Raw genomic sequence first — 26,628 nt, forward strand, 5'->3', positions numbered from 1 at the left:
AATTCAACGACAGTTGGAAATTAATTAGAAAAATACCCATCTCGCCTCCATGCCGTCGCCATGCGATGGTCATTATAATATTTGTTTGGCCCGACTTCCAAAGACAACAATATAAAGGTCGTGCTAAAAAAATCGCTATGTTGTGTTATTTATTATTATTTTCCAGACGTGTAACCGACGTAACCTTTAACCCGGCTGCCAAAGATTATCATGCGTGTAAACATAGGTGGTGGGAAAGAATAATAATATATATAACGTCGTAGTGTGCAATAAATACGTGCAGCTGCGGATTGCCTCTTCAATAATCGTAGATAGGTCATTGCTGTTGTTTCAAATCGGGATAGACACTGGCTGCCAGCCCATTACAATTTGCGTGCGCAATCTAAATATAAGTTTTCAGCGGTTTAGCTAGTGTCTCGTGAAAATATATAATATAATGTACGGAATTAATAATCCCGTATAATGTGCCTACTTGTGTGAGCAGCTATTATAACCGTGTATTAATTCCGCGCGCGACATGCAATCCGCAACTATAGTAGTCCTGTTTTTGTTGTCCGGTTTCGCGGTCTGTACTGCGGCTGCGGAGGACATGGAACGCATTACCATCGGTAAGTCATCGATTGAGTACTTGTAATAACATTTTAATTGATACATTTTTTATTAAGCGCTCATACTAGCTATTGCCTACCTATTACCAACTAAATACAATTTTTTTCGTGTTCGTGTCATTGCTATTATTGTGTACTGCAGTGGGTCTGTTTCCTTCCGAAAATTCAATAGAACAAATGGCCTTTGAACTGGCCATACATAAAGTAAACTTGGACCCGACACTTTCAGAAGTCAAACTCGAAGGCCGAGTAGAAATTGTCGACATCAACGATGGTTATCAAACTAGTAAAAAAGGTAAGTGGCTATCCCCATCGCAAAAATTAAAATATAATATGACATGTATTAGGTAGAAACTTGCATGTAGATTATAAGATATGTTGGATTAAGTGAACTATCGACGTCCGAAAAAAAAAACATAATCTATTCAGAATTTTATCGATTTACTTTAGCTTACAGGTATCTTTACCTTTGTAGATATATAAGTATCGATTTTTTTATGTTTTCACATCCGTTATGCGTCACATTATCCGATTATCATCACCATACAGTATGCGAATCATTCGAGTCCGGCGTTGGAGCTATTTTCGGTCCCACAGGCTACGAGTCATCGGCTATAGTCCAATCGATATGTGATTCGATGGAAATCCCCCACATCGAAACCCACTGGAAAATGAACCCAAGACAACAACCAAACTACTACATGAACGTCTATCCGGATCCGATGACCCTCAGTCGCGGGTATACAGCTATCGTCCGTGACATGGATTGGACTTCCTTTACATTGTTGTACCAACGAGACGAAGGACTTTTAAGACTGCAGCACTTAATCCAAGATTATTCTGGATTGACCAAATTATCAGACACCGAATTATCGGCCATTACTATTATTAAGTTACCCGAAAATAACGATTTCCGGTAGGCAATAAGAAAAATGCATTTATGCATCATTTGAAGTTAAAATTAATTGCACAACAAAACAATTTTTCAGACCTATGCTGAAAGAGGTCAAAAAATCTCTGGAGAGTCATATTGTCCTAGATTGTGATACAGATATAATATTAACTGTATTGGAGCAAGCTGAAGATGTAGGCCTAATGGACGATTACCACAGTTTTATTATTACTTCTCTGGTTAGTTGAAAAAAACATTAATTTTGTAGCATTTAAATGCTTATTATTTATTAACCATTATTTAATTTTAAACCTCTCAACTACAAAATTAAGTACTAAGACTGTAATTTGAAAATAATAATTATTAATTTTTCATTTCCTTCAACAATTTATAGTAGTTTGTGATGTATATTAATAAGTTGATTAAACTGTTTTTATAGTTAATATTAATTATTATGGAAACTGAACGGTAAATTACTAATAACTTAAAATTATTTTCAAATACGCGTTTTAAATTATACACATTTAGCAATTTTAGGTTTATTTTGATTACATAATATATACCTAGTTTTATATTTATTTCACTATGCTACGCAGTACATAATATTAGTTCATGTTTCATATACTAATTGGTTATGTTTTATAATCTTATATATTCAAAATACATTTAACTACATTTTGGAGGTTAAGTAATTTTTTTTACCTTTTTACTTTTTTAATAAATGTAAATATTTCTTTTAAGATTTTAAATATTTTAAATATGTATTTTATATTTATGAATTATGATACGTTATTTGTATAATGTTTGTAAGGATGCACACACCATAAATTATGGTCACTTACAGTTTAAACGTACCAATATCACTGCAGTGAAATTAATAAATCCGTCAAGTCCAACAGTGACTAATATAATGGCCGATCTTGAATTCGTTCAGCAGAGAATGAATTTGGATATGGAAGTATTTCGAGCAGATACTATTACAGTAATATCTATATATTATTGTTAAACAAATGAGAACAGCATTTTTTTATCTCAAATTATACTTCTAAACACAATCAGGTTAACGCGTTATTGATGTTTGATGCGGTCAATGTGTACGCTAAAGCATTGCGTGGTATTGGAGGCACAAAAGTTATCAAAGCCGAACCTAACAGTTGTGCAAATAGAACGAGTACGGGATGGTCCAGTGGATTTAGTCTTATCAACTTTATGAAAGTCGTAAGTCACTGATATCACAATAATCGCGTCTCTGATACGCTATTTCAACAGGGAAAAATAATTTCGAATTCTGAACAAACAATGAATGCATTTGTTTTACATTTATTATGAAGCAGTAAAAATACTTAAATAAATAACTTTAATGGTGGTTTCTTGTAGAAAAATGGACCCTATGAGGTTCGTTGCAGTATACAGTTCAGTCCCTTTGATCTAGTCGCCTATAAGTTACAATATTAAAATATTTCAATATATGATAATATTAATTAAAGCTAATGTTGCAATTTAGATGAATAAAAAAAACATAATTGACAAACGATACGAGATTGGATTCGTTACCTAATACATATCGCAAAGTAAAGTCATTGCGATAATTGAAAACAATTCGGTGTTTTAGGTAGAAGTCGACGGTCTCACGGGCAAATTACGATTCAACCAAAATTCTGGGTATAGAAGTTATTTCACATTGGAAATGGTTGAGTTGACAAATACGGGATTCAAAAAGATCGGCGTCTGGGATCCGCAAAACGAAATGTCGTACACGAGAACTAGAAATCAGATGCTGGACGATTTAGTGAACGCAAACATGAACAAGACTTTCATTGTTGCTTCAAAAATTGTTAGTTACGGTACATCAGCAATTATATATAGGGCTAAAATATTTAATTGTTTACGTTATATTTATATATAGACCGAGCCGTACATGATGTTGAAAACAGATCATAAAGATCGTATTGGCAACGACAAGTACGAGGGATACGTAGTAGATTTGATACGTATGATTTCGGAAGAAATCAACATTACATACGAATTTAAATTGCGGAACGATGGTAACGGCAAAAAAGACAAGAAGACTGGAAAATGGGATGGACTTATCGGAGAAGTTCATGAACTGGTAACTATTATAGTATTATATGTATTCAGTAATATTCTCACATGTTCAGTACCTATGTAAATGTTTATAAATTATAAATGTAAATATTTTTATTCATATTGGATACTTTTATAATAAATAGTATTTTTAATATAATATGTATTTATATCAAATATTAGAGCTAACTTTTTGGTAATTATTTTTAAATCGTGTTTTAATTTTATTCTAATTTTTTTGATGAATTTTTCAACAAATAATATTATTAATTTTAGAAATAATTTATTTAAAAAAATATTCTAATTTTTTTATTATTTTTTATAGAGAGCCGACTTAGCTATTTGTGATCTGACTATCACACATGACAGGAGGACTGCAGTTGATTTTACAACTCCTTTTATGAATTTAGGTAAATCTTTATATAATGCTATGTATGCTCACTTAGGTTCTAAATGATTTTAAACATTTCAACTTTACCATCCATTTTAATTTGCGAATTATGAGTTGCGACCAATAAAGATTAATTATTGAATAATATAATAAACTTGAAATAATAGGAATCAGCATTTTGTTCAGTAAACCGAAAGAACCAGAAACTAATTTATTCTCTTTCACCCAACCATTGTCGTTTCATGTATGGATATATACTGCAACTGCATATTTGGGTCTATCAATTATTCTGTATATATTAGCTAGGTTAGTATATGTATTCAAATATTATTAAAAAAAACTCTTTGTTTTAAAATACATGTATAGTATGTATACAATTTATTATTATTATTTTTTTTAGGATTACTCCTAATGAGTGGCAAAATCCTCATCCGTGTGCCACGGAGCCCGAAGAACTCGAGAACTCGTTATCATTGATTAATTGCTTATGGTTTTCTTTGGGCTCTATATTATGCCAAGGGAGTGAAGTATTGCCGAGGTAAATAATATGTAAATATCCAAATTATATTATAATATATACGCACATTAGACATAAAATGTCGGTGATGTTAATCATTTAAATACATTTTTAAGATGTTATAATAAGTTGTGTTTGCATATATTATTATTTATTATATAGATAATATTCTAATTATTACCCATATAGTTATATACACACATCAGTGGCACACAGAAGGGATAGATTCTCGGTCAACTCTCTCACATCAAATAATATACGTAATACTATAGTTACCTACTTTACTTTACCATCCTATAAATAATAAATAATAATTAAGATGTACTATGATATTAAAATGCATGTTAGTAAAAACACAATGTTCTTGGAAAAACATTTCTCGATTATACCACCATTCCACCATACCCCCCCCCATAAAAAAAATCCAACTAATCAGTTAAACTGCACCATTAATAAATGTTTATAATTTTTTCTTACATAATTTAATAAAAATTCATATGACTTTTTCCTTTTTTCATTCCAGCGTGACAGTATAATTGAATCCAATTTAATTTCCATATCATTGTCATAATACATTATTATTATACATATTAATTCCAATACTAAAATTTCGATCACGCGGCGTTCTTAATAGGCAATTTAGCTACACTTCATTTTTAAATATAATAATATTTCACCTATTTTTGTGCCGATGAATAATAACACCTGTGACGTATTTACGGAGGAGGGTTTAGGAGATAGATGGATAGGTCACCCTTGGTATTTTTTTTTGACTGGTATAGGTATAATATTTGTAATTTGTGAAGATATGAGATAATAATGCATAAATACAAAATGCAATTATCGAAAATGCTATATTTTATTATAATATTGAATATTGATGTACTAAGCATCCGAATAAAAATATTATAACTAATGCCCTACTTACTGTTAAATATGATTTAAAACGTTTCGTATCGTAAAATATCGCCAATCGTCATTATTGTTAATAACCCACCCCGTTATAACCTGCATGCTTCTAATAATAAGCGTTTAGTTGCTATTTTAAGGTAATTGTTCGTGAATCCGTATTAAATTATAAGCATTATGCAATATTTGAATATTCAGTGACCCGTTTATTGCTACTTTGATATAAAATACCAAAATTCAAAACTCATTGCAGAGCGAGGGTATGTATTAATGTGTACATATGTTATAACCTGTAACTTACAATACATTTTGTAATATATCTTTTATAATAATATTTATACAAATATATATTTTCGTTCGACGTTTCTAAATAATTCAAACAATACAACAAAATTCAAACAAAATACTAAAATATGAGTTATTCTTATCACTTATTATTGCATTACTTTATTTGTATTCCGCATAGATAATAAAATCTATAGATCTATATAAATCTAGATAATAATATCTAATATCTATGGTATTCCAGCACAACTCACTACTCTCTATAAAGTTGCACACTTGCACTAGTACACTACTCAGACGGTTGTCATGATTATATTAATGTTCGAATATTCAAAACTTCAATTATCTGCAAAATTGTATTACGATTTTGTTTAAATTTAAAAATCAATTGGTTTAGTGGTTTAATAATTGTTAACTTATACATAGCAGATCATGAATACTTTATAGTTTATACAGTAAAATTTCGTTACAACGAACACCAGAGGACAGAATTTTTTTTCGTTGTAACGGAAATTTCGTTGTAACAAAGATTCGAGTGTGCTCTTTATAAGCCCTGCTTTTTGGCATGGAACTTCTATGACTTTCGTTATAACGGGATTTTTTGTTGTATTGGTATTCGTTGTTACGAGAATTTACTGTACTACTAACGCTCTACATAACAACTTTTGTATTTATTTTACGTATTTATCACTATTTTTTTTTTAGTTTTAAGAAAACTGTTTTATTTAGATATATATGTGTTTATTAATTTATTTACTGATTATATCTACCCTCAACAGTTTTGAAAAACATTAGTAATTGCTATGGTATAAGTACAAAACTCTCCTCCTTCCATGGGGAAATTATTAGTTGTAGCCAACCTATATCACCCTCAAAGACAAAATCCAAAATTCTAAATACACCACTGAGTATAATGCATAATGTTTATTCTGTCTTACAAATGTGACTTAAATGATTGTAAAAAAATGTTCTAGAGCTTTTTCAACAAGAGTGTGTGCGTCGATGTGGTGGTTTTTTGCATTAATCGTAACTCAATCATACACAGCTAATTGGACCGCGTTCTTAACATCGAGTAGAAAAGAGTCTGCAATCAAAAGAGTTGAGGATCTAGACAAACAGTCGGCCATCAAATATGGATGCGTTAGAGGGCAATCTACTGCTAGTTTTTTTGAGGTTATATCAAATTTGTTATTTACTTACCATTTATTATTCATTTTTTTAAATTTTGTATAAATGTTTTTGATTTAGAACTCTGACGTGAACCTTTATCAAAAAATGTTTAGTGTGATGGAAACATATGGTGACACAGTGATGATGTTTGACAACAAACAAGGTGTAGACCGAGTAAAAAAAGAAAGGGAAGCATATGCGTTTTTCATGGAATCTAGTACAATTGAGTATGAAGTCCAGAGAAATTGTGATCTGACAGAAGTAGGATCCTGGTTGGATAACAAAGCATATGGAATAGCAATGCCTTTTAGTAAGTAATTGTCCAATGTGTATTAATCTGCGTTACACTTAAAAAAATAATGTATATAATTACAACCACATTATAGGTACCAAATATATATTTCTTTAATTTTTAATTCAATAAAATTAATTACTTACATAAATGTTAATAATTAAGTATGATTATCGCACCATAAATATATTTATCGTTTATAATTGTAGAGAAACACATTAAAATATGTAATAGTTTATTTAAGTTTTAATTTAATAATTTAAATAATTAATTACAGTAGATATAATTTTTTTTATTTTAAGATGCAACTTATCTACGGTTATATAATATATATATTTTTAGATGCTCCACACAGAACAGCAGTCAGTATGGCGTTATTAAAACTATCCGAATCTGGAAAGCTAATGGAACTAAAAGACAAATGGTGGTCGGTATCTGAAGAAAAAATGTGTCCAGTAATACTTTTTATAGATTAATTAATAATGTTGAAAAATTGTATTTAAATTGTTCATGTTTTAGGTACCTAAAAAAGATTCAGCAGAGTTAGATGTAAACGAAGTGGGAGGGATGTTTGTTATCCTTATTTTGGGATGTATGTTGGGATTAATATTCTCCCTATTAGAATTCTTATGGAACATTCGAAAAGTGGCAGTCGCTGAAAAAGTAATATTACCTATACATTATTTCGTATAATAGTTAAACTTTTTATACACTAACTCCATTTCTATCATATAACATAATAGAACTAATAAATAACAATAATTTTTATTTTTTATTTATTATAAAGCGTATACAAAACCGAATGATCAATATTTCTTTTATCTATCATTTAAAATTGAAATTATTTAAACATTTTTTTTTTAATTTCACGATAAAGTGATTGTTAGGTTTTTAGATAGATTATTTATAATTTTTGAGATCAAGAATTATCATTTTAATATAATATACACTTTTATAGATATCGATTGTGTGCATTAATCATATACCTAATTTTTAAGTATTCTTGTAAATATTATATTTCCAATAAATCCATAAACATATTTTGTATGCTTGTATTAACTTAGTGGCGCCATTTCAGTTTCGTATATAGGAGGAGAAGCAAAAGTTTAACCGTCCTATATAACGGAAAAAAAATTGCTCATCTCACTCAGAATTCACAACATGTTTTCCAGTTACATTTCTATTTAAATGCAATTTCTATTATATTAGTATTTTATATTCTTTCCATAGCCACAAATAACATATTTTTTTCTTTAAAGATGAGGATAGCCAAATAAAATATTATATCATACTTGAATGGCGGACATTTTCTCCCCGGACAATTTCTTTCCAACTAATTTCGACATAGTAGAACATTTTCCCCCCATATTAAAAAACTTTAATATTTCCTCCTTATTTATGGAATATACATAATGCTACAAAAAAAAAAACACAAGTAGAACAAATAATACAAGTGAAGGTTTCAATAACAAATTTAAAAGCTTAATAAGAACACAACATACGAATATTTGGATGTTTATTGAAGCACTTCATAGATAAAATTCGGTAGCAGTTATTAAATTGTTAAATATCCAAATTGGTATTTATAGGTGAGTTATGAATATGGAATTATTAATTTTTGAAAATGCTCATAATTTACTTAAAAATTTAAAATATTTTAAAAAGCCAACGAGATAACACAGATAATGTTCTTACCTAAAAGTTTGATAATAGGTCAATTCACTCTAATATTAAAACTAAAAGCACATAGTGCACTATTGAAACTGGTTGAACGAAAATTTACTATGTCGTACGTGTGTAATACGGAGACAACACATACGGGTGAGACGTCCTCTTAAGCAATGCAAGTGCCAAGTAGGTAATAAAACAAATAATATTTAATATTAACTAAAATAACGGGGGGCTATTCCCCTGACACTCCATTGCGGGCGCCCTCAGATACTCTTTCCTCACCTTCAATTACAGTATTAAAGGATATACATATACATTATACTATAAGTACTATATTGACTATTATAATAATCTTTTGCAGTTATCGCCGTGGGACGCATTCAAGTTGGAGCTCAAATTTGTACTTAAATGTCACTATTCGACTAAACCAGTTAGACACACTACATATTCAGACGAACCGTCTTCAGAAGGCTAAATTTATTTGTATATATGTGTGTGGGTGTGTGAGTGTGTGCATTTATTACATGTCAATGTTATAATACTGTAGAAAGTAGTTACATTGGATAATAATAATACAAAACACGTTATTTATTGTTTATTTTATAAGTGGTAAAGGATTTTTTTTAAATTAAGAAAAAAAACTATACTTTTTACGTGAAAACAAGATATACAAATTTATTGTTGCATGTGAATCTTTAAACTATTTTTTATTGACTAATGACTATACATTCAGTTAATGCTTTTACGATTTATTAACCAATTGTTAAATTATAATTATACTCGATAGTCTAGTTCTATATTTTCATATTCCTATTGTATTTTTCTTTTAACTTCGAAAAAAAGTAAATGATTAGTGTTGATTCATACGACGTTGATCAATTATGATCAACTATAAAAATTACTATATTTATTGCTTATTTTATTTTACAATCATATATATTTTGTGGTAAATAGTTAAAGTAAGTTTCCAAAACAAATATGACAATGATATAATTTTAAACGTTAATTCATGTTAATTAAATGGATTTTACATTGTTCCAAAATAGGAAACTTAATTTATTTATTTGCTCATATTTTCAACATTAATTTGGTAAACTTAAAAAAAATCATATAAACAAAGATTCAAAATCCCTACCACATATGAGGGTTGATAAGCTTGTGATTTGTCAGTTAAAGAAGACAGTCAAGTTTATTCTTCATCTAATAATTATTATGAATCATTTAAAGAACTTTCATAATAGTTTTATTTAATAATATAACACAAATATGTTAAAATAACTTTAAAATCCGTTAATAATACATTTAAAAAAAATTACAAAATATTTTGTATTTAAAAATTAATAATTATAACTAAAATGTAATATAATGTTGCAAAATATAAGAAAAGGTTCCACTTAAGTTTTGAAGAATACCATAAACAAAATTAGTGTAATCCTATAAATATTGTTTATGAGCGTGTCTAAAGTATATATTTAAATATACCTAATTGAATATTCAAAATAATGAGGTTTAGATTCTGAGTAAAACAATGAGGGTATTAATTTCTTAAGGAGGTGAACTTTTTTTTGTCTACCATCGCCTTTAGGGCAAGAAAAATGTTTCAACTTTCAGTTTTGGAGGTAGTTTCTTGTAAAATAAATTGGTGCGTTGAAATGGGAACTAGGAGAAATAAAGTAAAGAATTTTCCCATATTTTTTTTTAAATAACCGAGAAAAGCAATTTGAGGAAACAAACGTTTTTCCGAAAAACCACTGTACTCGATAAGATCGATACAGTTATTTTGGTGTAAATCAAAAACAAATAACTGTAGATACTTTAAATTCTCACTAAATTATTATACAAGCATTATACACATAATACAATTTTTAAATATGTTTAAATGTTATAAACTATTTATATAGATTAATAAACATCTGATAAAATATGGTCGTATAGTAATATAGGCTGACGAGAGACCGTCTTTGCTTAGAATCGTTCTTCGTATGCAATGAATCAATGAATTAAAATTTAACACATCTATTGCAGTGACATACTTAATAACGAGCTGTACCCATATATCAACAACTGTAAGAATGCAGCTGAACAGTAACCTATTTGACTATTTTTTTAAACTTTACTCAACAATTATTCCATCTAGCGTAAATTTAAAATTCGGCTGATATATTAAATAAATAAATACATAACTCGCATCCACTGAGTATTCATAAACTACCGTTTTAGACTTAAGCGTGACAACTGTGCGCATGACGGTTGGCTCGATGCCCGAAAATCGTCAAAAACTTGTGTCTAATGAATAGGAGGAAATAGCTGATGAGCGTGTGTATGCGGTGGCGGTGGCGACTATCGTCTAAAATTATCGTCTCGTGTGTCCCTGGCTCCTTCACTGGAGTGTAGGAGGAAATAAATATATTTCATTTTTGTTCAGTGTGCAGTGTGCTTCCGAGTTCTGAACCATATGGTAGAAATATGTATGCGATCGTCGTCACGCTATGTACGTCGATCGCGGTGCTATTGCTCGTGGCGGCTTCCGAAGACGACATCAAGCCATTGGCTGGTAACAAGGTCGTAAAAATCGGTTGGTCTTTGTCTGCATAATATTATATTATTCTTTTTATCTAAGTTATTGTTATTATAGTTATTATATAGGTAAATACTACATACATTGGCGTTAATTGGGGGACTTGGAGGGGCGTTGTCCCCCAAATATTTCCTAACAACCCAACCAGCATAATAAATGGGTGGGAATAATCTGGTCAAAAATCTAGTGGCTGAAAGTCTAATGATCGAAATGTCATATCATCAAAGTATATTATGGTCAAAAAATATTTAAAAGTATGAAAAAAAATTTTAAGATAAATGTTTAAAATAAAATAATTAAGCTATTATTTTGTAATAAAAAATAAATTAAGCTATATTCTCAATCACTCCAATAAATCATATCCTGAATCATATGAGTATTGCACTTCTTTTAAACGTTAGTTTTGGATTTTACTATTATCATTTGTAATATGGTATGTTTGTCAATTTTACTTCAACCACAAAACATTTCGATCATATTTTATCGATCTTTAAACCTTTGACCAAATGGATTACGCCGATAATAAATTATGTTGATAGTTGATACCGATACGTATATTATTATTTATTTATTGATCGACACATTTTTGTTTCAAAATATTGTGTTTAACCTCAAAAATTGAAGTACCTATATCCATAAATAATAATATATTATAATATTATAGATAAACCATTTTGTTTTTTTACAGTTGCATTTTTCAACGAGAACGATGATTCCGTCAATCAATTGGCGTATAACGTGAGCGCCAAAATTGTTAATATTATGGACACGGTGTTACCTAAAAACAGAATCGTCCAAAGGTCTGAATACGTCGTAAACGACATGTATAACGTGACACGAGTTGGTGAGGAAATAGATAAATAAATAAATAAAATTACAACTCTTTTAGCTCTTTTTAAATGTATAATTTACAAATATATTATGTATACTATTATTCAATTATTCTACCATAATAAATACATTAAATATCGGTATAATATATTAGAAGTATAGGTTAGCTCTTTTAGATGATTAATAGTTATATTATATAATTTAATCACGTACATTTATTTAAATAGGTACTTTATTGGAAGAATACAATAACATTTTCTAAAAAAGTACCTATATATATATATATATATACTTATATAAAATAATTTCAATTTAAGAAAAACTTATTAAAACTGATACATACAAATACATAATTTTAATAATTAATAACTAAACGCAGTCAAAATGTTACACAAATTAAATTTTGATTTTTTTTCTGTTTGTTTTTTGATTATACACTCTATGAATACACACGCGGATTTTTGTGGTAACTACCTATAAAAGTATGCGACACGTTGAAGCTTGGAATTGCAGCGTTTATTGATGGAACAGATGACGAAGATGTTGAAAATGTGGTTAGATCTATTAGCACCCGTTCACAAATACCATTCATTGAAACACATTGGAAAAAATTTCACCGACCTCCCGATCCTTACTCCGTCAATATTTATCCTGATCCATCTCTTTTAGCGCAGGCAAGTATATATTATGATACAATCAGTGTTGGTCATCAACCCTCTAAAGCATCAACGCCGTTAATAACTAGATTCTACTTTCTTTGAATCCTTCTTTTAACCCGTAGAAGGAAAATAACAGTATTGTATTGTCTACAGGCTTTTTATATACGTTTAAAAATATGAATTGATTGCACTCTCTCTTTTGGGATTTAATATTAATATAAAACCAACGCGCGGTACTAACGATTCAAAATGTATACAGGCTATAAGAGATATAATATTGGATATGGATTGGGAGTCTTTCACTGCCATCTATCAAAGTCCAGAAAGTTTGATTAGACTCAAAGCTCTATTAATGCATTTCGATTACGGGCAAAAGGCTCCGGGAAAATCTATTAAAATCATTCAAATTCCACCAACGGACGATTTTCGGTAATCCTTATAAACAGACATGATGGTCAAACTATTTCTGAATAATACACCAATGATTTATTTACAAATTATAACAATATTTATAATACATTTCAGGCCGTTGTTCAAGGAATTAAAGTTGTCCGGCGAAAAACACATTATATTAGACTATGATGTCGAACACATCATGCGTATACTAGGACAAGCGGAGGAAGTTCACTTTATGGGAGATTACCAGAGCTACGTCATCACAAATTTAGTAAGCAAAATTGATGTATTACAAAAAAATATCACATATAATATTACCTATATTATTTATCACTGTTGTGGCACATAGTGGGATTATAATAGTATATATAACAGGAGTGGCCAGCGAGAAGAGACTCGCGAGCCACCAAATATATTAATAAATATGGAAGATCCAAAATGTAAAAAAAAAAGTCATACATAAATATAAATATAAATATATATATATATAAATTCATATTAAAAAAATGTTTTTGTAAAAATTTTACGATAAGATGCGAGCCGCGGTTTGGCTACCCCTGATATATATTTTGTATCGTTTCAGGATGCGCACACGTTAAGTTTCGACGTGTTCCATAAATCGATGGCTAATATAACGTTGATCCGATTAATCGATCCAGAAAGTCAGCACGTTAGAAACGCCGTCGAAGAAATTGTGTTCAATGAACAAAAAAGCGGACGAATCAGTGTTTTATCGCCAGATACGATAAAAGTAAGCATATGTGTATAATTATGTACTAATTAGGTACTATAGGTACCAAGGTACCTATCGATAGTGTTGTAAAGTACTATTTGTAACTTTGTAAGTTTGAAAATTCAAATATTTTTATTATCAAATAAATCACATTTTTAACAATTACCTACCGATTATTTGTATTAAATACTTGAATTTTTATTTTCTGATAATTAATTTATTTATTTTTTAGTAATGAAAAATTAATCTTGTTAATATGTTATCTATAATTTTGAAATAAAAAAACTTAATTCCATAGTATATAGAATTATCAGTTATATTGTAGGCAAAGATGACGACTAAACAACATATCGAGCAAATAATATTTTACTGAAATGTAATATCAACTTAAAAAAAATAAATTATAAAATTTCCTATAATTAAAAATGTATTTCAAATATTTATAGAAAGTGTTTGAATATAGATATTAGTATATTACTTAAATACACTGGCCAAAATAGTTTTGTTAAACTATTTTAATACAATTTAAAAACATTCTTGACGCCGTATCCTTTTTTTTTTTTTGAAAGAAAAAAGATGCTTCAACTTCTATGGTTATTAGCCTTGTATATATGTTACATTGTGTAACAAAGTAACGTAGGGCTTTTTTTACGTGATTTAGAAAAAACCTAATAAATGGATTAGCCTTTAGATTACACAACACCTTTAAGACTTTATTATAGAAATCTACCGTACCTATGCTTACACTCTTACAGTAAATTTTCGATATTTTTAAAAGTTTTTAAAAAATTAAATAAATACCGTTATTTTGATTTCCTATATCCACATGAAACTACTACATGCGTACACAATCTTTTTAAGCTAATTTAATTAGAAAAGCACAGGTCTGCGCACTATACTATAAAAAAACCAATGTCTATCCACTCCACTTAGAATGAAAAATATACGAATGGAATTATAATAACAATATTATGACTATAATTTTGGCATCCGTCTAAAAATCATAATAACCGGTAGGTACCCAAGAGTCGTAATAGACATTGAAAATACAAGGATTTAATTTTCTTACTCAAATAAACATAATTATATCATAAAGATAGGGACCTAGACATTCCTCTGCACTAATATTTGTAATAATACATCAATATTTTTAAAATTTGTTTTGTACAGACAAAAACCGCGTTGATGTACGACGCGGTAAACTTTTTTGCAACGTCGCTCCATGGTTTAGTGTCCACGCAAACTATGGGACCATCGAGAATCGTTTGCAACGACATAAAACCGTGGGTGCACGGATACAGTCTAATCAATTATATGCGAGTGGTAAGACAAGATTGTATCGTTTTATTGAAATATTTCTCCCGGACGTTATTGCTGTATACTATAACATTTTATTATGGCGATCGATCTTCAGATGGAGTTGAACGGATTGACCGGAAAAATGAGATTTGATGCCGAGACAGGTTACAGAAATTACTTCAAAATAGATGTGGTACGAGTAAAAGAGAGTAAGAAACATCGTTTGGGATCTTGGGATCCGGTGGAGGGGATGACGCTAACACGATCGGCGTCGGAAATGAACTTAGAATTCGTCCAGTCGATTACGAACAAAACGTTTATTGTCGTCGGTAAATTAGTGAGTATATTATTGTAATCTAGCTATACATCTAGATGAACCCGCTGTAGCGTGTGCCGTGTGCACTATATGTTAGCTACGGGGAATCTACTTAACGCGGGACACTTGTCACTTAAGAAACACTAACGTTTTTTAAAATATTTCTTTCACATAATTTTAAGCAATATGGGACATTTTTGGAAAAAAAAATTACATTTTTTACTCTTTTAAATGACAATGGACATTTTTAATTTCATATTCCTAAGCCAAATATTATTTAGAATATTTTTCACAAGTAAATATCTCAGAAAAATGGTTTATTATAGTTATAATTTATAACTTGACTTATTAATATTTAAATCTTAGATAAGCGAAATAATGGTCAATGAATCGACATTTTATGGTATATCATTGCAGTATTCCACTACACTCTGCTAAATCAAAACTTAAATAGGTACTTATATCATAAACTACTCGTTCAAATATAAGTATAAATTGAAGAACTCCAAAAAATATTAAAAATGTATTTTATCACAAAAAAAATAAGAATTAAAAAATGATAACAATAAATTATAGTAAAGAATATAATTTTTTTCTAAAAATATTTTGTAATTACTTAAAATTATGTAAATGAAGATTTTTAAAAACATTAGTATTTTCTGAAATAATTAATATCTTACGTTAAACGGATCGCACTCCGTAGTCCGTACACATTAATGGCAATGGCGAAATGGATAAGCAGGTGACCAATTTTTTTAAGGGGTGATCAGAGGGCGACTGTAGCTTATAATTTAGTATTAACTAGTATTATATTATTTACTATGACGTTATTATTAAAAATAAGATAGCAAATAACCTTGGTGGAATATTAGACGTACTACTTTTGAACAATTTCAAGTTCACCACGCCACTATGATAGTAACATAATGGTCAAAAATGCATAACCAAAAAAAAAATTATTAAATAAAAACAGGTTCAACCATATTTGATGAGATGCAATGCCACGGAAAAAGGAATGGATAAAGACGAAGAGTGTTTCGAAGGTTTCGCATATGACTTGGTCGAAGAAATGGCCAAATACAATGGATTTAAATTCAAATTTACCACAAACCAAGATTACGGAACCATGCAAAAGACCGGCAAGTGGAGTGGTATGATTGGAGAGTTGCAGTCCATGGTGAGCTATATAAGCTATATATAAACATAATATGTAACATGTCTAACAACACTGCAATAATATGCGATTACCCGATTACGTGAATAAAATAAAGTCAATATATTATAATAGGTATAACACTAACTATGCCTAGTTATACTTTGGTCCATTCAACAATAATTACCACCGAATTTGTATAAATCTCCATAAAAAAAATTGCAAAACATATGTATAGGATGATGTTTTAAAAGTAAGCTAGGCATTCGATCATTATCTCGATAAATCGTTATTTTTAAAAAAAGGAAAAAATATTTTAACTGATAATTTTTAAAAATATTCATATTATAGTACGTGTTTTTTTTTAATTTAATATAATATACTAGAGCCCTATTTATAGCATCAAATCAACCGTAAAAAATTTTTTAAACACAAAAGCCGTTCTATATAATGACAATCTAAATACTTCTTATTTGAGGGTTTATTTTTATCCCGTTCATCTAAATACGTACATATACCATGCATGAGGCCCTACGAGATGAATAGGTATACTTCCTATCAGTGGTGTATTTATGGGGGGGCTAAGGGTTTTCACCATCCCAAGAATTGATGATTCAGCAAATAAGTACAGAAAATTTCATTAATTTTATAATTTGACTATATTTTATACATATAAATATATAGGTAATATAATAATTTTTTCAACCCCCTCCCCCAAAAATAAAAATAAATAAGCAAGTTGTAAATACGTTACTGCTTCCTATACCTACTTATTATATATTGCGGTACGCGTGAATGGCTATTTGATTTTTCACCGTTTTCGTTGGTTGTGTGGGACTCTGTAGCGAGCTGATTTAGCGATATGTGACCTTACAATCACTTTCGACCGAAGGAACGCAGTGGACTTCACAACACCATTCATGACGCTGGGCATAAGCATACTGTATGCGAAACCGGAGAAAAAGAAACCTCAACTGTTCTGGTTCCTGAACCCACTGTCATTCAGTGTCTGGATGTACACAGCGACCGCGTACCTAGGCGTTTCCTTGTTCTTGTTTATGTTGGCCAGGTAAGCGAAGAACAAAAAAAGAATCGTATTTATTTAAACAGTTTGCAGACAGAAACCACGCCGTTGGCCTTAACGCGTCATAACGGTCATAGTCCGCCATCGTGTAACCCATCCGCCACTGGCGTGTATCGCGACACAGTGCAAACCATCAATATATATATATATCCTTATATATACATATATATATATATATATGATGTAGGTATCATGTATATAATATAATGTAATGTAATAATTATATGCCGGATTAAAAAATAATACCCAATGGTATATTCATAGGCGAAAATTGTTTAATATTTCTTCCACGGGGAGGAGAGGAAATCGTACGTTCAATCCTCGACTGCAATAAAGCCTAAGAACAACTTCACCACGAATAGTAAAACATAAAATATTTGCATTAGGTAACCTTTTTATAGGCAAACTGCTCTAAATGTATATGTTTAATGTGCCTATATATAGTACAACCTCAAATGTAAGATTTTTAATTTTTTAAATAATTAAAATATTAAAAGAACGATCAGTAAGTATATATATTAATTTGTTATTAACACCAATTATTATAACTTACCTATATAATATAACAACTAGGGCTGGGAATGTAAATTGTAATACCCTATAAAACCCTATAAAAATGACCTTAAAAAAATGATTTAACGCCCTAAAAATTATAAAAAAATGCAAGTAAATTGTTTTTATTTTTATGAATTTAATATAAATTTTAAATAATATTTGATTAAATTAAAACATTGAAATAAAAGTAATTAAAATAATTTTTCCATATTATGCTAAACTTCAACTTGGATTTCTTTTAATCTGAAAAAAAATTAGGTATTTCCTTATATTTTTTTTTTTAACTATTTTGTACTTACTTTATTGTTTGTTCTACAACAAAATGTATATAAATTTATATAAAACTTGTGTTAGCATGAAAAATCTTAAAATGAAATTTCAAGTTTGAATTCTGGAGTTTTGGACCTAAAAACTCCAATAATGCCCTAAAAACCCTATAATGCCCTAAAAAATAAAAAAAAAAAGAACGATAAAATCAAAAATTGCAAAATAAATTTTCTTATTCTCATTCAAAAGTACACGTTACGGATTTGTGACCAGATGACTCAGGCGAGAATCTTACAGCAACCTCTGGTAAAAAATGAAAAGTGCATCGAAATCCCAGCCCTAATAATAACTATTAAAACACCGACATAAGTCACTTAACTGATTAACGCTGTCGTATAGACTGTAAGCCTGCAGTAAATGGTGTAACAACAAAATGCTTATCATCTACAAAACATCTTGCAAATCTATACTGCATTGTCTGCATTAGTCCAGATATATCCAGTTAATCTGATTTATATTAAATTTATTGATTCAGTATCATAAATTCATAACTGTTCACACTGCCCAATCAAAAATGGTTTACATATCCAACCGCCTGACCAATAAGATGTAAACTATTGCACATTTTTGTTTGAAATATTACAATTCTCTTGTTCGTAAGTTGGAAATATCGAGAAATATAATTTGGTCTAAAAGATTAAACGGGTCCTTCCCAATTGATTCAAAATTTAATTAGATGGATTATATTATTCATTATCATTAACTTAGTCCAAACGGATCCTGCAGCTCGTAGTTTCTGCTCCTAATAAGCTATCAAAACATTCAAAACCGTTCGGTGGGGGGGTAATAAAATCCTGTATTCTCCCACACAATTTTCGCCTATGAATATAATATTAAATAAATATTGTTATTATTTCGCTTAATAGTCATCGATTTAGGCGGGTTGAGTTGAGTTTTTTTCCATAACATCGTCGAACACAATAGTATTTTCTGTAGACGACTAACATCCCGTGTAAATATATTATTACATCTAAACATATTTACAAATCGGCCGTGATGTTATATTTATATATTATATAGTATATGCATATAACATATTACGTCTATAACAATAAACAATAATAATATATTATAATATGCGAGGCCTCGGCGAATGTATATATTAATACATATTATGTATTATTATGATCACCGGAAACACCGTGAACTACTATATATTTTAGCCTTTAGGTATATCGGTATATATTAGGCGCGTATAGGTAGGTACCTACTGCAGTTGGCCCAGACCGTTGTGGAACTGTTTTCAGAATGACACCGTTCGAATGGGAACTCCCGCACCCGGTCAAGCCCGGAGACAACACGATGGAAAATTCAATGACGTTGCTCAACTGCCTGTGGTTTTCGATCGGTTCCGTACTGTGTGCCGGATGCGAAGTCCTACCCAAGTGAGCGTATTGCGTAAACCTATATTTGCCGATGGCTGCACGCGTGATATATACTGCACTATGCCACTAAAAATACATAATTATTAATTATATACATTTATATATGTAATGTGTTAATTAATTAGAAAGTCATAGTAACCCATTTTTAAATTGTTTTTAAAAAAATCAAAAACATTTGAAACGATTTTTATATAATGGTAAATCATGGTTAAATAATACTCACAAACTCTTATAGCCATAAAGGTAATATTGCATACAATTTTCCACTACATCATGAATTAGGTTATTGACTTTCTAATCACCTAATTAATATATATAGTTTCTGGTGTATGAACTATATTTATAAATAATTGTGCTGTTCGCATTGCTTGCCAGTTTGTGTGTGTACTATTATGATTTGAGTGCGCTACGAGTTTTTCTCGCTGCTATCAGTGGCGTATTTATTAGATTATCATTAATAATAGCAGAATATATAATATAATGCCATTATCACACGCAAATACTCTTGTCAATATTTCTAAGATAGAAAAAAACTTGTAAGCAAAGTTGTTTTAAAAAAAAATTAATTTAAATCTGAACTTAAAAGGGGATGGTGGGGTTTGGGGTATAATTTAAAATATTGTTTTGCTATGCATACAATTGTTTTGTTTAATTTAAATTTTCTTTTAAATAAGTGTAATATTATACCTTTTATACATTAAAAAAATACTCGAATGAAATTGGGTGTGAAAATGCAAATTATGCGTACCTTTATCGTTGAATACTGTACATTGTATAATATAATATTATACATATATCACTATCAGATAATATTTAAAAAAAATATATTTGTTATTTTAAAAATCTTTCAAAATATATTATATCAACGTAGTAACATAATATTATACATACAATAATAACATAACAAAATTAGATACAGGTATATCTTACACATTATTATTATTCTATCTGCTATACAATTCATGTTACCTACCCACCACTTATTATAAAAATATGCCACTGACTGAAGACCGAGCTATACATTAATACGCTTTTTAAATTCGTAGTTATTATCCGTTTAGAATCTATATTCTATACGCATGACAATGTACATATAGCCACATAGGTATATGATACATAATAGTAGGTATAATATATATTGTACAACAACGCGTACCCACTACCCTAACCCTATAATAATAATAATAATATGTAATACTTACATATAATATTATACCTAATATCACGGCGACTATGGTCTGTATGATACGACGCTGAGGCTGCAACAGCAGCGTGTGCTCGCAAACGAAAACCAGTGGCACAACCGTTTGAATGTTATCTATCCCCGTTGATTGTTTGCAGAATCACACCCAACGAATGGCACGATCCACAGCCGTGGAAAGACGGTAACAACGAGCTTGAGACTAGGCTTAATGTGGCTAATTTGATATGGTTCAGTTGCGGCACCATGTTGCAACAGGGTTCCGATATATCACCTCAGTAAGGCAACAACACGCGAACTTGTCACTGTGTTTATATATATATAATATATTTACACATCGTTAGTAGATTCTTATTGTGTCGAATTAAATTAAAATTCGATTGAAACTGCCATTGCAGTGAGACTGGATATCTCGAAATTTTTCTGTTCCCTTTGAGATTCGACATGACAAGAGTTTACTGTATTTATATTATATATTCTTTATTAGTTTATTGTATATGTACTGCGTAGAATATTATATATTATAAATTATAATATATGATACAAATATACAATAATAATTTACAACGAAATGATAAAAAAACTTCCACGAACGAAACGCTTTTGATGACGGCGTGCACAACCTGTTCATAATGCATGTACCTGTATAAATTATAATGTGTCTTTAAATTACTATTTTTACAACATAATAATATGCCATTTTACATTTTATTATGATTATCAGTAAGTATTTATCCTTAAAAATTAACAAAGTTTAAAAATCCTTTATGTTTCCGGAGATATCGTGTGGTTAGTATGATAATCCCATGACATTTTTATATTTTATAGCTGACCCGGTTAAACGGATATGGGTTGCGGGTTCATATAAATGAACTTGAATAACTTGAATAAACTTTTAAATTAAAATTTTCCATCGAAAAGTGCACTTTCAGTTTTTCTCGGATTTTTAAATTTTTCGGGCAACTTTTCCAATTTTTCTAATAAACCTAACTCGGACTATTACAAACATTTAAAAAGAAATGAGCTCAATCGGTACATACGTTTTCAAATTATGCGCTTACCAACGAACATCATTTCATTTTTATTTATAATAAATTGATGTCTATTATAGTCTTCGGTATTTGATTATTACTATTTTATATAGATGATTAATTGTTATTCAATAGGTACTTGTATGATTGCTTTATATATTATTGTGACTTACAATAATAATTTGTGACGCAAAAGCGTGTCAAACTACTCAAACTATCGTCTTTTAACATTTAACATTTTAACCTGCACAGTCCGCGTGGAATTCCATCTTAATAATAAGTTTATAAAATTCCGAAAGTCTTATAACGAAAGGCCTACTAGCATTATATTAGAAGTCTTTAATAATAATGATAATTTATTTTTTTATCACACAATTTACTATAATATTTTTTAATATAACGATTTTTATTTTATTAAATCTTTATAAAACTGCAGGTACCGCCTATATAGGTACATCAGAGTGAACAAAAGTTAATTATAATATTTACTGCTGACTAAATGTTGTGAATTATACCGATACGTGATTTACCGTGACACACCGTTTTCTCATTATACTATTCATATACCTATATTAAGAACTTAAGGTACTTTAATGTTTTATGTCAGTGTAATGTCGCTGTTTCTCTGCAGCAATTATAACATTTTAGTTTATATTATATACGGTGATATATTATCGGATTATTGTAAACTAATAAATACCTAATAATTATAGTATACCGTACTCTAATTACCTATACTGCAGTACAGTAGATACAATATAATATCATGAAATGTTTCATAACCACTGTGCTGTGTACATATATAGGGCAGTATCCACGCGTTTAGTGGCGGGGATGTGGTGGTTTTTCGCGCTGATCATGACCTCGTCATACACCGCCAACTTGACAGCGTCTATTACCAGCGGACGTTTGGACACGCCGATCAAGAACGTCGATGACTTGTCGAAAGACTCGAACATCCAGTACGGCTGTTACGAGGAAGGATCAACGGCCGGTTTTTTTCAGGTCTGCCGCAGTGCCCTATAATGTGCTTATACATACGTCACATAAATCCGTTGTTATATGTTATAATTATAATATTATTATTATTGTTGTACAACTGACGACAACTATATATAATAATATATATATATAGTATCTTAAATATGAGGTATATGATTATCACGTCTGGAACGATAATAATAATATACCTAGGTATACACAATAATAAATCAGCAGTATAAATAATGAAGTTCGATATATTGTGCAGAAATCGAACTTGAGTTTGTACCAGAGAATGTGGAGCGTGATGGAAGCGTCTAACCCGACCGTGTTCACGAAGAGCAATCAGGAGGGCGTAGACCGAGTACTCAAAGGCAAAGGCCGGTATGCGTTTCTCATGGAATCATCGAGCATCGAGTATCAGACAGAACGCAACTGCAACCTGATGGAGATCGGCAACACGCTCGACTCCAAGGGGTACGGCATAGCAATGCCGATGAGTGAGTAGTATATTGCCTTTAAAATAATATTATAGGCTACTGGTAGCCAGTGTGTACCTATTTAGACATTTACAATTTACATCGTCAGCAGTCATCACTAGCAATCATCATAGCGCTACCTACTTCAATAAAATATCACTTTCTACATATTATAGTTATATCTCTTTATCTTTCACTTACAATTTGATGTTTGTAATTAATACGTCTATAGCTATAACCAGAATTATTATAATAGCAGCTCTTCTACACCGTTGATACTTTGATAGCCGCCCACATTCACACATAATATAGCTATCGCCATTCGCTATACACTTAGGCGCGATAGTATATCGTAGGCATACAATTTTACTCACTTTTAATTTTTAGCAACTTCACTATACGCGTACCTATAATACATATATTAGTCTTTTAAGACCTTTTATTAACACATAAACCTAATATTATACACCTATTATGGACCAGTGAATATACCTACTCGATATCTCGATGGAAGTAGGAAGTTAATGTCTAATAGTTCATATTTTAAAATATTCAGATTTTTGAATGTTTCCCACACGGAAGCCATTAATATTGTATTAAATTTCTAATATAGTAATATGTATATATTTGTACGTTCAGCCAATATTACATTTAAAAACCACCGCATAGCGCATATTAACCTGAACACTTATTACATTAGTGTGATAATATGCAAGATAAAATATAAAATAATAATAAACTTACCTAATAATAGTAATAAGATTGTAAATTTGTAAATAGTTGCAAAAGGGTCGATATTACCAAAGCTGTGAATTAAACAATATTCAATATTGATATAAAATATATTTCAATACATATAGACATACTACATACGGAAATTAAATTAATTTAGTTTTAATAAACAATAGTATGATGTATACCTATATATTGTATATTTGTATGGTACTTATTGGCTATTAGATATAATATTATGTAATATATTATTCACCTATCACCTATAACATAAATAATCGGTTATTTTTCTTTCAAGATTCGCCATACCGTACTCTAATTAGCGAATCAGTGTTGAGGTTACAAGAGTCCGGATTCATGCGAGAGCTAAAAGACAAATGGTGGAAAGTTCAAGGAGGAAATAAATGCGAGGCGAGTGTCTATAGCGAATGATAAATATTGACAAATCATGTTGTATCGTCTTTATTTAAAATTGTTTATTATTTTTGTTCCCTTAAAGGAAGAAGACGAAAGCGATGAACTCGGTTTTACGAAAATCGGTGGCGTTTTTGTGGTACTAGTTCTCGGGTGTTTGATTGCGTTTATGTTTTCCATATTGGAGTTTTTGTGGAACATTCGGAAAGTGGCCATCGAAGAAGAGGTAATACAGGACCACATTTAGGTACCTCTATGTGGCGATCTTTGTATAAATTATATTTTTTTAAATTTTTCTACTAAAGTATTAGGGTACCTATTTTATAAAATGGCTTTTACTCATAAAAAAATATGGATCTCGCTCTACGTATGCCACCCCGATAGATAAATAGTAGTTGTTCATAATTCATCAATCATTTAACTTATTTTAAAATATTACAGTGAAACTTCTATATAACCAACTTCCATTTTTACGAAATTTTCTGTGTAACGAAATATTTTTAACTATGACCTTCATTGTTAAATATTAATGAATACGTAATTCTATTTAACGAATTCTTCCATAAAACGAATTTTTTTGTTGCTTATTCGACTTCGTTGTATGGAAGTTTCACGGTATATTAAATTTGTTTTTTCGGTTTGTTTGACCGATTACCAAATACTTGCAGCACGATTAAAATTGATACCTCGTCTGCCCTGACCGAATCCAAATGAATGTGTAATTTATATTTTTGCTCTCGTTTCAGATAACACCGAAAGAAGCATTGATTTTAGAATGGAAATTCGCGATGAAGTGTGACGGAGGAGTCAAGCCACTAAGACGGCGGCATCATGTCAATGCCGATACGAACTCTGACACGAGCTGAAAAGATGACTACGAACGACATTAAATATACTCGTTGGTAAACTAATTTCCCCCCACCAGTGATAACGAAATATAAACTTCAGTATCAGTTGAACGATATCCAATATATAGGAAAACGATTAATGTTTAATAAACCTACATATAGATATAGGGAAAATCGACGAGCAAAATCAGAGTACGGCACGGTAAATAAATATTAAATTCTCGTGAGTAAAATATTACATTTTGGCAGTATTTAATGAGTCCGAAATTTTTTGTTTCAATAATAAATGTGAATTATTTTACTATTAATTATACAAGTTGTAATTTTTAATAAACCCACTTGAAATATCCCATTTAATAATATTTCTTCTAATATTGTATAATGTATATAGCAGGTATAGGTATTCAAAAAGTCAAAATATCTTAAGCGTGTAGAATATATTTAAAAACTTTAAAAAAAGAGATAAGAAATGTGTTTATACGTTTTATAAAATCGAGGCTCACTACTCACTTCCGGTGAGAACAAGCTATAATAATATAATTGTTTCAATTATGTAGGTACAATAGGTACATGGAAATTTTATGGACCAAACAATCTATCATTCGATGCAAATAAATACATAGAATGACATGAGAAAATAAAATGAAACTGAATTGATTTTTATTTGTTAATAGCACTTTTTTTTTTTATCTTACTTATAGGTTCTTAAAATATTCCAAACAACATAAAGTGTAACAACAAACTACATTAGGAGCAACAATCACTACTGAATGCAGTACAACTGAATAGTATAACATAGGTACATG

The 26,628-nt window shown here is 29.9% G+C and overlaps 1 protein-coding gene across 1 annotated transcript; it reads left to right on the forward strand.

Moving 5' to 3' along the window:
- Positions 1-307: 307 nt before the first annotated feature.
- On the forward strand, positions 308-26,130 carry LOC132928833 (uncharacterized). Its single transcript, XM_060993739.1, has 32 exons — positions 308-608; positions 751-903; positions 1,158-1,524; positions 1,598-1,739; positions 2,312-2,482; positions 2,560-2,718; positions 3,113-3,334; positions 3,407-3,610; positions 3,911-3,995; positions 4,144-4,282; positions 4,377-4,514; positions 6,662-6,860; positions 6,936-7,167; positions 7,492-7,604; positions 7,669-7,812; positions 9,182-9,292; positions 11,215-11,395; positions 12,087-12,242; positions 12,713-12,903; positions 13,148-13,317; positions 13,414-13,555; positions 13,868-14,035; positions 15,188-15,340; positions 15,432-15,653; positions 16,606-16,809; positions 17,631-17,854; positions 19,999-20,136; positions 21,478-21,615; positions 23,175-23,373; positions 23,618-23,849; positions 24,859-25,200; positions 25,721-26,130. The coding sequence occupies exons 1-31, from the start codon at positions 518-520 to the stop codon at positions 24,990-24,992; spliced, it is 5,322 nt and encodes a 1,773-aa protein (XP_060849722.1). The 5' UTR covers positions 308-517; the 3' UTR covers positions 24,993-25,200; positions 25,721-26,130.
- Positions 26,131-26,628: the final 498 nt, after the last annotated feature.

This window comes from Rhopalosiphum padi, chromosome 4 (assembly GCF_020882245.1).
Source record: "Rhopalosiphum padi isolate XX-2018 chromosome 4, ASM2088224v1, whole genome shotgun sequence".
In the NCBI taxonomy this organism is placed as follows: domain Eukaryota; kingdom Metazoa; phylum Arthropoda; class Insecta; order Hemiptera; family Aphididae; genus Rhopalosiphum; species Rhopalosiphum padi.